At 42.5% G+C, this 13,477-nt stretch overlaps 1 protein-coding gene across 1 annotated transcript in view; it reads left to right on the forward strand.

The window, feature by feature from the left end:
* The window catches only part of SLC9A9 (solute carrier family 9 member A9), a 325,848-nt gene that overhangs the window by 226,858 nt on the left and 85,513 nt on the right, over positions 1 to 13,477 (forward strand). Inside the window, exon 13 of the mRNA XM_073359753.1 lies at positions 13,320 to 13,368. Within this exon, the coding sequence (XP_073215854.1) occupies positions 13,320 to 13,368 (49 nt within the window). The remainder of the gene's footprint in view (positions 1 to 13,319; positions 13,369 to 13,477) is intronic.

Consider the following 13,477-nt stretch of genomic DNA (forward strand, 5'->3'; position numbering starts at 1 on the left):
ATGGTGTGGATTGCACTCTCAGCAAATTTGCGGATGATACTAAACTGGGAGGAGTGGTAGATACGCTGGAGGGGAGGGATAGGATACAGAAAGACCTAGACAAATTGGAGGATTGGGCCAAAAGAAATCTGATGAGGTTCAATAAGGATAAGTGCAGGGTCCTGCACTTAGGACGGAAGAACCCAATGCACAGCTACAGACTAGGGACCGAATGGCTAGGCAGCAGTTCTGCGGAAAAGGACCTAGGGGTGACAGTGGACGAGAAGCTGGATATGAGTCAGCAGTGTGCCCTTGTTGCCAAGAAGGCCAATGGCATTTTGGGATGTATAAGTAGGGGCATGGCGAGCAGATCGAGGGACGTGATCGTTCCCCTCTATTCGACATTGGTGAGGCCTCATCTGGAGTACTGTGTCCAGTTTTGGGCCCCACACTTCAAGAAGGATGTGGATAAATTGGAGAGAGTCCAGCGAAGGGCAACAAAAATGATTAGGGGACTGGAACACATGAGTTATGAGGAGAGGCTGAGGGAGCTGGGATTGTTTAGCCTGCAGAAGAGAAGAATGAGGGGGGATTTGATAGCTGCTTTCAATTACCTGAAAGGGGGTTCCAAAGAGGATGGCTCTAGACTATTCTCAATGGTAGCAGATGACAGAACGAGGAGTAATGGTCTCAAGTTGCAGTGGGGGAGGTTTAGATTGGATATTAGGAAAAACTTTTTCACTAAGAGGGTGGTGAAACACTGGAATGCGTTACCTAGGGAGGTGGTAGAATCTCCTTCCTTAGAGGTTTTTAAGGTCAGGCTTGACAAAGCCCTGGCTGGGATGATTTAACTGGGAATTGGTCCTGCTTTGAGCAGGGGGTTGGACTAGATGACCTTCTGGGGTCCCTTCCAACCCTGATATTCTATGATTCTATGATTCTATGTTATAATTGTCCAAACAGTATCTTATTAATCAGCATTTTGGTTGGTTTCATTTTCAGATTTCTTACTTATCCTTCCCCTGACAATTTGGAACTTATCTTTCCATCTGTTTTCATTTCAGACCACTGCTTCGTATTCAGTAACAAATTCCTCTTTTGTCTACCAGACACATTACACCTGCTGCTGAAAAAGAGCTGTCTAATGGTACATAGGGATTTAAACAAGATCATTGATTTTAAGGGGTCATTTTGCAGAGTAGTGCACACTTCCTGGTAACAATAATCCCCAGTTGCTAGAGACTATGAAATTCAGATCCAGATTTTGAATACACCAAAGTTCAATGATGTTGGTATCCAGAATTTTGGTTCAGCACATTATAAAAGATAGGGGCCACTTGCAAATTTTGGTGTTGAGTTTGGATTTTGAATACTTCTAGATTTTGGGGCATTTTGATCTGAAGTCTGAAAAGGTCCTATCTCAAATAATCACCCAAGTACAATAAACCAAATGCATTACTAAGCAAAGGAAGACGTGTAGCACAGTAAGCTGATACACCAGTCTTTCATCTCAGAATGCTTGAGTTTTAATGTAATGTAGAAATGAGTCTAATCTCACTCTGATCACACATGGCCATTTACCCATAACACAAAGCCCCCACATATTTCATCTTGATTATCAGTCAAAATGCAGGAAAGGTCTTAACAAGATAACAGGAGAAAGCAGATAGCATTTTTTGATCTGGGTAGGGAAAACTTACATAGCACCAATGACTGGCTTTAATCAGTGGTATTAGCCTCTCAATTTACTCACCATTAAAATTACAGGGTGTGTGTGGGAGTGTGGAATCCACTAAGTAATAATTCATGTTCTTTGCAGTCCATCAAAACATAAAAATAACTTTTGCAATGATTCCACCTGCAGTGTTGTTATTGTAAGACTATAATATTGATTAAACTACATTTTTCCTTAGCATTTCAGGACTCCTAGATCAAATGTTTGACATTGAGTTCCTTATTCCTTATTTGAATTTGTCATTTCCATGCTTGGCATCCTCTTTTGGGCAGTGTGGGTATCCTCAATTCCCACCAAGTTGAGTGGGCGTTGAAGGTGCTCAGCACCTCACTGGGCTACATATCATTAAATACTAAGAGAAAGAATGATTGATTGATTAATACCTATTTTCTCATGCAACCTCTATTTTCCCACCATTCTCTTAAAAAAAGAAAGCACTAAACATCATTTGAGGCTATTGTGATTCATACAGAGACCAAAGCTCTAGTAATATTTCACTGTCTTCCTAAAGATGCAAAATGATGAGGATCACAACAGTACTGTTGTTTTTAACAGGGAAAGTGAGCCTTTTGTTAACTGCTTATTTTGTTTCACAGAAAAAGCCATGTTCTCTGTATTCCTTCTATATAGGGCTAGTTATGGGGTCATCCTAAAATTTTAATGTCTAGGATGAAATTGTGCAAACAATGGAAAGGCAGAAAGGAAAGCATGCAGAATTTAGATATGGATATTTTGGCTATGAGGCAGGAGAGCAATAGTTACCGTAAACGAGAAGGGGAGATGAAATTACATGAGTGGAAAGAGCACCAAGTGAGCTGCACATGAGATCAGCAGAAAACTCAGCTACTCTTTTGCACAGAGTTGAGGGAAAAGATGGGTTGAAACCAGGGAAGAGAATTGAAATATGAGAGAGGGACAGAGAATGGTGAGCAACCAGAGTAGCGGGAGAGGCAGATGGGTGGGAAGAAAAGAAAGTGGAACAGCAGAGGAAGAGAGGAGGGAAATAATAAGAAAAACAAAATAGACAGGAAGGAAGGAAGATGGCCAGGGCTGGACAGGGATGGAAGGAGGATACAAGAGAAAAGAACTTGAATGTTAAGGCTGGAAAATGGGTTTTATTTCACTTTGCCTACCTGTGTTTTATGATACTTCTGGCAGAGAGGGGGAAGCTGAAGAATCTTAAATGGGGGGGAGGGGGAATAGATTGGTATCAACAAGAGGTTGTTTGTGGGGCTCTTTGGGTTCATCAGGCTTCAAGGTTGAAGGGGTTATACCAGAACTTTCCCCTCCTCAGTACAAAGACTGAATGTACATTTCTATCCTCACTTTATCAGCCTTACTATAGAAATGTATGTGGTAAGTTACCAGATGGTAAAGGCAATCTAGGAGTCACTCTGCATTTGCAAAAAGAAAAGGAGTACTTGTGGCACCTTAGAGACTAACCAATTTATTTGAGCATAAGCTTTCATGAGCTACAGCTCACTTCATCGGATGCATACTGTGGAAAGTGTGGAAGATCTTTTTATATACACACAAAGCATGAAAAAATACCTCCTCCCACCCCACTCTCCTGCTGCTAATAGCTTATCTAAAGTGATCACTCTCCTTACAATATGTATGATAATCAAGGTGGGTCATTTCCAGCACAAATCCAGGGTTTAACAAGAACGTCTGGGGGGGGGGGGTAGGAAGAAACAAGGGGAAATAGGTTACCTTGCATAATGACTTAGCCACTCCCAGTCTCCATTCAAGCCTAAGTTAATTGTATCAAATTTGCAAATGAATTCCAATTCAACAGTTTCTTGCTGGAGTCTGGATTTGAAGTTTTTTTGTTGTAATATCACAACTTTCATGTCTGTAATCGCATGACCAGAGAGATTGAAGTGTTTTCCGACTGATTTATGAATGTTATAATTCTTGACATCTGATTTGTGTCCATTTATTCTTTTACGTAGAGACTGTCCAGTTTAACCAATGTACATGGCAGAGGGGCATTGCTGGCACATGATGGCATATATCACATTGGTGGATGTGCAGGTGAACGAGCCTCTGATAGTGTGGCTGATGTTATTAGGCCCTGTGATGGTGTCCCCTGACTAGATGTGTGGGCACAATTGGCAACGGGCTTTGTTGCAAGGATAGGTTCCTGGGTTAGTGGTTCTGTTGTGTGGTATGTGGTTGCTGGTGAGTATTTGCTTCAGGCTGGGGGGCTGTCTGTAGGCAAGGACTGGCCTGTCTCCCAAGGTTTGTGAGAGTGTTGGGTCATCCTTCAGGATAGGTTGTAGATCCTTAGTAATGCGTTAGAGGGTTTTTAGTTGGGGGCTGAAGGTGATGGCTAGTAGCGTTCTGTTATTTTCTTTGTTAGGCCTGTCCTGTAGTAGGAGTCTTCTGGGAACTCTTCTAGCTCTATCAATCTGATGAAGTGAGCTGTAGCTCATGAAAGCTTATGCTCAAATAAATTGGTTAGTCTCTAAGGTGCCACAAGTACTCCTTTTCTTTTTGTGAATACAGACTAACACGGCTGTTACTCTGAAACCTGTCATTATTCAAGGCACTGCATTTAGCCGTATGGAGTGGAAATCTATCAACTGCATGAAAAAACTTGTACAGAAACAGACAGACATCATCTTCCTTTCCAAATGCAAACAGATGGACATCGTACTAAAAGGACTGAAGGTAAAAAATCCATTACAACCTACATACCACACAGACTATGCTGACAGCTTGTGCCACACGCTCTCAAAGAAACTGCGGAATCACCTGATCAACATCCTCTACAGCAAACAGGGAAAGATTAAGAATGAGGTCTCAAAAATGGATACTCTCATAAAAAAACAACCTTCCACACAAACTTCCTCATGGCTGGACTTTACTAAAACTAGACAAGCCATTTACAACACACACTTTGCTTCTCTACAAAAGAAAAAGGACACTAAACTTTCTAAACTACTACATGCCACAAGGGGCCACAGCAATGGTTCCCTCAACCCACCCAGCAATATTGTTAACCTATCCAACTATACTCTCAGCCCAGCAGAAGCAACTGTCCTATCTCGGGGCCTCTCCTTCTGCCCCTCCACCTCTACGAACATGATACAGTTCTGTGGTGACCTAGAATCCTATTTTCAACATCTCCGACTCAAGGAATATTTCCAACATACCTCTGAACAACATACTAATCTACAGAGACCTCCCTACCAACACTACAAAAAGAAGGATTCTAGGTGGACGCCTCCTGAAGGTCGAAACAGCAGACTGGACTTCTACATAGAGTGCTTCCGCAAACGTGCACGGGCTGAAATTGTGGAAAAGCAGCATCACTTGCCCCATAACCTCAGCCGTGCGGAACACAATGCCATCCACAGCCTCAGAAACAACTCTGACATCATAATCAAAAAGGCTGACAAAGGAGGTGCTGTTGTCATCAGGAATAGGTTGGAATATGAACAAGAGGCTGCTCGGCAGCTCTCCAACACCACTTTCTACAAGCTATTACCCTCTGATCCCACTGAGAGTTACCAAAAGAAACTACAGCATTTGCTCAAGAAACTCCCTGAAAAAGCACAAGATCAAATCCGCACAGACACACCCCTGGAACCCCGACCTGGGATATTTTATCTACTACCCAAGATCCATAAACCTGGAAATCCTGGGCGCCCCATCATCTCAGGCATTGGCACCCTGACAGCAGGATTGTCTGGCTATGTAGACTCCTTCCTCAGGCCCTACGCTACCAGCACTCCCAGCTACCTTCGAGACACCACTGACTTCCTGAGGAAATTACAATCCATCGGTGATCTTCCTGATAACACCATCCTGGCCACTCTGGATGTAGAAGCCCTCTACACCAACATTCCACACAAAGATGGACTACAAGCCGTCAAGAACACTATCCCCGATAATGTCACGGCTAACCTGGTGGCTGAACTTTGTGACTTTGTCCTTACCCATAACTATTTTACATTTGGGGACAATGTATACCTTCAGATCAGCGGCACTGCTATGGGTACCCGCATGGCCCCACAGTATGCCAACATTTTTATGGCTGACTTAGAACAACGCTTCCTCAGCTCTCCTCCCCTAACGCCCCTACTCTATTTGCACTATATTGATGACATCTTCATCATCTGGACCCATGGAAAAGAAGCCCTTGAGGAATTCCACCATGATTTCAACAATTTCCATCCCACCATCAACCTCAGCCTGGTCCAGTCCACACAAGAGATCCACTTCCTGGACACTACAGTGCTAATAAACAATGGTCACATAAACACCACCCTATACCGGAAACCTACTGACCGCTATTCCTACCTACATGCCTCCAGCTTTCACCCTGACCACACCACACGATCCATCGTCTACAGCCAAGCTCTGCAATACAACCGCATTTGCTCCAACCCCTCAGACAGAGACAAACACCTACAAGAGCTCTATCAAGCATTCTTACAACTACAATACCCACCTGCGGAAGTGAAGAAACAGATTGATAGAGCCAGAAGAGTTTCCAGAAGTCTCCTACTACAGGACAGGCCTAACAAAGAAAATAACAGAACGCCACTAGCCGTCACCTTCAGCCCCCAACTAAAACCCCTCCAACTCATTATTAAGGATCTACAACCTATCCTGAAGGATGACTCAACACTCTCACAAACCTTGAGAGACAGGCCAGTCCTTGCCTACAGACAGCCCCCCAACCTGAAGCAAATACTCACCTGCAACCACATACCACACAACAGAACCACTAACCCAGGAACCTATCCTTGCAACAAAGCCCGTTGCCAACTGTGCCCACATATCTAGTCAGGGGACACCATCACAGGGCCTAATAACATAAGCCACACTATCAGAGGCTCGTTCACCTGCACATCCACCAATGTAATATATGCCATCATGTGCCAGCAATGCCCCTCTGCCATGTACATTGGTCAAACTGGACAGTCTCTACGTAGAAGAATAAATGGACACAAATCAGATGTCAAGAATTATAACATTCATAAATCAGTCGGAAAACACTTCAATCTCTCTGGTCACGCGATTACAGACATGAAAGTAGTGATATTACAACAGAAAAACTTCAAATCCAGACTCCAGCGAGAAACTGTTGAATTGGAATTCATTTGCAAATTTGATACAATTAACTCAGGCTTGAATAGAGACTGGGAGTGGCTAAGTCATTATGCAAGGTAACCTATTTCCCCTTGTTTTTTCCTACCCCACCCCTCCTCAGACGTTCTTGTTAAACCCTGGATTTGTGCTGGAAATGACCCACCTTGATTATCATACACATTGTAAGGAGAGTGATCACTTTAGATAAGCTATTAGCAGCAGGAGAGTGGAGTGGGAGGAGGTATTTTTTCATGCTTTGTGTGTATATAAAAAGATCTTCTACACTTTCCACAGTATGCATCCGATGAAGTGAGCTATAGCTCACGAAAGCTTATGCTCAAATAAATTGGTTAGTCTCTAAGGTGCCACAAGTACTCCTTTTCTTTTTGCTAATACAGACTAACACGGCTGTTACTCTGAACTCTGCATTTGTTCACCTACCATAATTAGAACTCCTTGCTTTCGGCCCTACTGTTAGTTGTGAGATCCCAACGCTCTGCAGGTAAAAGCAGAATCAGGCCCCTTCTTTCATAATTAGCGAGCATACAACCCAGCTAGAGGACTGAAGAGTTATTCTAAGATTGCAAATTTTACTGGCAATAGAATGACAAGGCACAAGAATCTGCAGGATTGTGCAAGCATGCTTAATTTCATTCTTTTTGTACATGTCACATAATTTGTGATGCTTTGTATTCTTGCAGTTTAAAATTGCACTCCAGTGTGTCTCAGATACATCCGACTTAATTATACTGCCCAATATTTTCAGTAATAGGAACCTAACTTTAGGCACCTAAGTCTATATTTGGACACCTAAATAATTGGCCTTATTTTCAAAAGCGTGGTGTGGCCAGACACTCCCACTGAGCTGAGTGGTTCTCTTTGGGATATGCTTCATAAAAATATTAACATTTAAGTTATAAAAAAATCAGGGTGTGTTGATGGTGGTTTGATTTTAGTGTCCAAAGTTGTACTAAATGCTTCACAGAACAGTAAGGAACATGTAGCTCATGCCCCAAAGGGCTTCCAATCAATGCACCAGATTCTGCCATCCCTACTCACACTGAGCAATACCTTACTACACATGTAGTCCCAACAATTTCAACATAGTAAAATACTACTCAGTGAGAGTTAGGGCAGAAGAATTTGGCCCTACACGTTTGACATCAGTCAATGAGTGAGGAATTGAGCAAGGAAGGACCTGGGTCACAGCAATGTGATTACATGGCTATTCACACTGGAAAGTACACATTGTGGTGTTCAGTTCAGGAGGTTTTCATTCTTCTTTCATATGTACAAAATCGAAGGAAGATGGAGATACGAGAGTGAATATATTTGATTTGCTTATTGTGGGCTTTGTGGAAGAGGTGATTTTTCAGGCTTTGAAAGTAATAATCCAATAAAGAATAATACGGATGCCTTTGTTTGTGCCATATTGTAACATCTATTGTCTACAGAATAAACAAGGCAATAGTGCTGGCTATCTTCATAACTACAAGGATAGGAAATTATATATACAGAGGAGTTTAAATTCTGCAAAATACAGGAAAATCTACAAAACTCCCTAAATCCACAGATTTTCTATGTCTGTTGACTCCTGTTGTCCCTGACTAGACAGATTATATCACTGTTATTGAAATGATATTGCAGTCGCAAACTCTGGTTCCTATTGGCTACATTTCCCAGCTTTTTCACATTTGGTATTACAGTTCTTCTGGGCCTGTGTGAAATGTTTTCCGTTGTCTTAGCTCATTCCATAATAAACGCATCACAACTCCACCACACATAATCAGTCACAACTGGCATTTTTCTCAGCTCCAGTAAGTTCAGACTGCATGAAGTCTAAATTACTTCTGTCCCAGGAGACTGATTCTTTGAGGTCAGGTCAAGCTCATTAAGGAGAAGAGAGTGCAGAGAAGTTTGTGTTGCAGCCTCTTGAACTGCACCTATCATGCATAAATAGACTTTGCTTCTATCATAACCAGAACTATAAGGGCACTTAACTATTGTGTTGCCAGTGCTTCCCCATGCTGGCAGTAGAATGAATGTTATGGGAAAGTCTACTTACGGGACGCAGATGGCCAAGTGGCTAGGGCACCAGATTGGGAGTTAGAAGACCTGTTCCTGCTCTTGCCATGTGACCTTGGGCAAGTCACATCACCATGTGGTGCTTTTGTTCCCCTCTGTTTAAATGTAAGCATGTCAGGGCAGGGACTGTTCCTTATGTTTATTTAACACAAAGGGTGCATAATGTCTGTTGGGCCTCTGGGCACTACTATAATATTAAGTCTAATGGCAGGCTGAGAGTTAAACTTTCACAGACATAACTGTTCATATTTTTAATTAAATGGAAAGATCTAACAACTTGATTTACTCCAAAATAATCAATAGGTTAGTACCTTCTGCAGTTTTTCCTAGTAACTCAAAGGACAAAAAGTACAGTGAAAAATAAACATCTATTCATTCTTTTATCTCCTTCTTGAGTCAGCATCAGGATCAATGGTCTTAATCAAAGATGGAAATATTTATGCCTGGAGGACTCCAATTTTTTTAAACTAGGGAGTTGGAATAGAAACAAACTGCCTCTTCTTTTTTCCATTGAAAATTTACATATAAAAGTATCCACTTTGCTTCTAGTTCCTGTCATTGTCTCATTATGTGTTAGAATGCCTGTATAGCATTTACAGTAAAGAGCAATGAAACAAGTAATTGCTAAAAATAAATAAATAGGATTTTAAAAATGCATTTTTGATATGTTATAATAGATAGGAAAAAAATATGGTTAAGCGGCCTTACATGAACATCTGGTGAAAGAATAAATTTTCTCTGCATCAGTAGATTCTGCATTAGCTCAGTGGATCTGATGCCTACATGGGCAGCTTGTCAGGGTACAGCTGGTCACCCTCTCTTTGGACATTAGATTTCAGTGAGGAAAATGTCTGTCTGCATTAGTCTTCTCTTACTGCTCTACCTTTCTTCTATGACTGTAGTCACCACCCCAATCATCCCTGTTACTCAGGCCTGTAATCTGATTATCATCTTTGAGTCACCCCTCTCTCTAGCTCTGTCCGTCAAGGCCATACCCAAATCTTGTCACTTCTTCTCCATATAATCTTTAACATCCAGACTTTTCTTTCTGACCACACAACGAGAACTCCCACCCAGGCCTTCACCATTTTCCATCTCCTCTATGGAAGCCTCCTTCCCTCAGTCTTGCCTACCAGCTACTCAGATGATCCCATTCAAGTCCTTTCAAAAGGCTGCTGCTAAGACCGTCTTTCTGGTCTCTTATTTTGTATACTGTAATGCAAATAAAAATAGAATTATAGAATATTAGGGTTGGAAGAGACCTCAGGAGGCCATCCCAGTCCAATCCCCTGCTCAAAGCAGGACCAACACCCACTAAATCATCCCAGCCAGGGCTTTGTCAAGCCAGGCCTTAAAAACCATTAAGGATGGTGTCATAAATATAAAGGGAAGGCTAACCACATTTAAATTCCTCCTGGCCAGAGGAAAAAACCCTTTTACCTGTAAAGGGTTAAGAATCTAAAGATAACCTCACTGGCACCTGACCAAAATGACCAATGAGGAGACAAGATACTTTCAAAGCTGGGAGGGGGGGGACAAAGGGTTCTCTCTGTCTGTGTGTTGTTTTGTTTTGGGTTTTTTTGCCCGGACCAGAGCAGGAATGCAGGTTAGAATGCCTGTAAAGGGCTAATAAGCAATCTAGTTAGATATGCATTAGATTCTGTTTTGTTTAAATGGTTGATAAAATAAGTTGTGCTGAATGGAATGTATATTCCTGGTTTTGTGTCTTTTTGTAACTTAAGGTTTTTCCTAAAAGGATTCTCTATGTTTTGAATCTGATTACCCTGTAAGGTATTTACCATCCTGATTTTACAGAGGTGATTCTTTTACTTTTTCTTCAATTAAAATTCTTCTTTTAAGAATATGATTGCTTTTTCATTGTTCTTAAGATCCAAGGGTTTGGGTCCGTGTTCACCTATACAAATTGGTGAGGATTTTTATCAAGCCTTCCCCAGGAAAGGGGGTGTAGGGTTAGGGAGGATTTGCGGGGGGAAGACGTTTCCAAGTGGGCTCTTTCCCTGTTATATATTTGTTAGACACTTGGTGGTGGCAGCAATAAAGTCCAAGGGCAAAAGGTAAAATAGTTTGTACCTTGGGGAAGTTTTAACCTAAGCTGGTAAAAATAAGCTTAGGGGGTTTTTCATGCAGGTCCCCACATCTGTAACCTAGAGTTCAGAGTTGGGAAGGAACCTTGACAGATGGAGATTCCACCACCACCCATTCCAGTGTTTCACCACCCTCCTACTGAAATAGTGTTTCCTAATATCCAACCTAGACCTCCCCCACTGCAACTTGAGACCATTGTCCCTAGTTCGGTCATCTGCCACCACTGAGAACAGCCAAGCTCCATCCTCTTTGGAACCCCGCTTCAGGTAGTTGAAGGCTGCTATCAAATCTCCCCTCACTCTTCTCTTCTGTAGACTAAATAACCTCAATTCCCTCAGCCTCTCCTCATAAGTCATGTGCCCCAGCCCGGTAATCATTTTCATTGCCCTCCGCTGGACTCTCTCCAATTTTTCCACATCCCTTCTGTAGTGGTTTCAGAGTAGCAGCCATGTTAGTCTGTATTCGCAAAAAGAAAAGGAGGACTTGTGGCACCTTAGAGACTAACAAATTTATTTGAGCATAAGCTTTCACGAGCTACAGCTCACTTCATCGGATGCATTCAGTGGAAAATACAGTGGGGAGATTTATATACATAGAGAACATGAAACCTGGCAAATACTCACCAGCAACCACACACCACACAACAGAACCACTAACCCAGGAACCTATCCTTGCAACAAAACCCGTTGCCAACAATGTCCACATAGCTAGTCAGGGGACACCATCATAGGGCCTAATCACATCAGCCATGCTATCAGAGGCTCGTTCACCTGCACATCTACCAATGTGATATATGCCATCATGTGCCAGCAGTGCCCCTCTGCCATGTACATTGTTCAAAATGTACAGTCTCTACGTAAAAGAATAAATGGACACAAATCAGACGTCAAGAATTATAACATTCAAAAATCAGTCGGAGAACACTTCAGTCTCTTTGGTCACTCGATTACAGACCTAAAAGTGGCAATTCTTCAACAAAAAAACTTCAAAAACAGACTCCAACGAGAGACTGCTGAATTGGAATTCATTTGCAAACTGGATACAATTAACTCAGGCTTGAATAAAGACTGGGAGTCGATGGGTCATTACACAAAGTAAAACTATTTCCCCATGTTTATTCCCCCACCACCACCACCCGCTGTTCCTCAGACATTCTTGTCAACTGCTGGAAATGGCCCACCTTGATTATCACTACAAAAGGTTTTCTTCCCCTCGCTCGCCTGCTGGTAATAGCTCACCTTAAGTGATCACTCTCATTACAGTGTATATGGTAACACCCATTGTTTCATGTTCTCTCAGTATATAAATCTCCCCACTGTATTTTCCACTGAATGCATCTGATGAAGTGAGCTGTAGCTCACAAAAGCTTATGCTCAAATAAATGTGTTAGTCTCTAAGGTGCCACAAGTCCTCCTGTTCTTTTTGTGTAGTGGGGGGACCAAAACTGGATGCAATACTCCAGGTTTGGCCTCACCAGTGCCAAGCAGAGGGGAATAATCACTTCCCTGATTAAATAATAGTGGCAGCTTGCATCACAATGTTATAGATACTTACGTGTGGAACAGGAGAGGCTGTTGAGAAAGAAGTGTTGAAGCAAAAAGCAACTAAAGACCAGTGAGATATCTCAGTTTTTGCCAAGGATGAGATTCTGGGCTGAGCCTCTCAGAGCCGCAGCACAAAACTCACAGCCCAAGAGAAGAGGGGCCTAGCGCAGATTTAAGCCACGTTGAACCTTCCCCCCACTGAGCTGGTCCAGGGGCTGGAGAGGCCCCTGGTGTAACTATGCCCTGGAGGCCTGTTTAAGTCAAATTAGCCTCCCCAAGAATCTCTATGGGCTGCATACTGCCTGGAATCTCTAGAGCACTGTGCACTGCAGCCTCATCCTCAACACAATTCTCCTGCCCCCAGCATGCCACCGATGCCAAGAGTTGCAAGGGGGTCTTCAGAGCGCAGCCATACAGCTGTTTTCTGCAATGCCTGCACCCGGGGAATCCTCCTTGCCTAGATGTGCGTGTATTTAGGGCTCCTTTCTGACACTCTGACCCTTTTAGCTGGCATACAAGAGTTGGAGTGAGGGTGGGGATCTCAGCCCAGGTATTATGAGCACCAGGTATAAAGTATTTCATAGTTCCTGCAAACTTATTGTGGACTTCTTTGATTTGGGAAGAGATCTTAATAATGTTCTGCCATTTCTGCACATTTCTTACCTCCTTGCGGCTGAGTGATGTGGTACAAAGAAACATTTCTACGCACGTGACCATCTAATCTGCATTGAACCATTCACCATGTGTCTTGTTTTCTTTAATAGAGTTGGCATAGATCCAGATGAAGATCTGAAAGCAGAAACTGCAAGCCAGGCAAGTTACAGCTATTGATATATCTATATTGACTAGCATAATGTTCAGTCGTGTTTAGTTCATGTTTCTCAGTGTAGTAACTGGAAATCTTTAGAGCAGGGTTATATCT

Source organism: Lepidochelys kempii, chromosome 9, assembly GCF_965140265.1.
Source record: "Lepidochelys kempii isolate rLepKem1 chromosome 9, rLepKem1.hap2, whole genome shotgun sequence".
Classification (NCBI taxonomy): Eukaryota; Metazoa; Chordata; order Testudines; family Cheloniidae; genus Lepidochelys; species Lepidochelys kempii.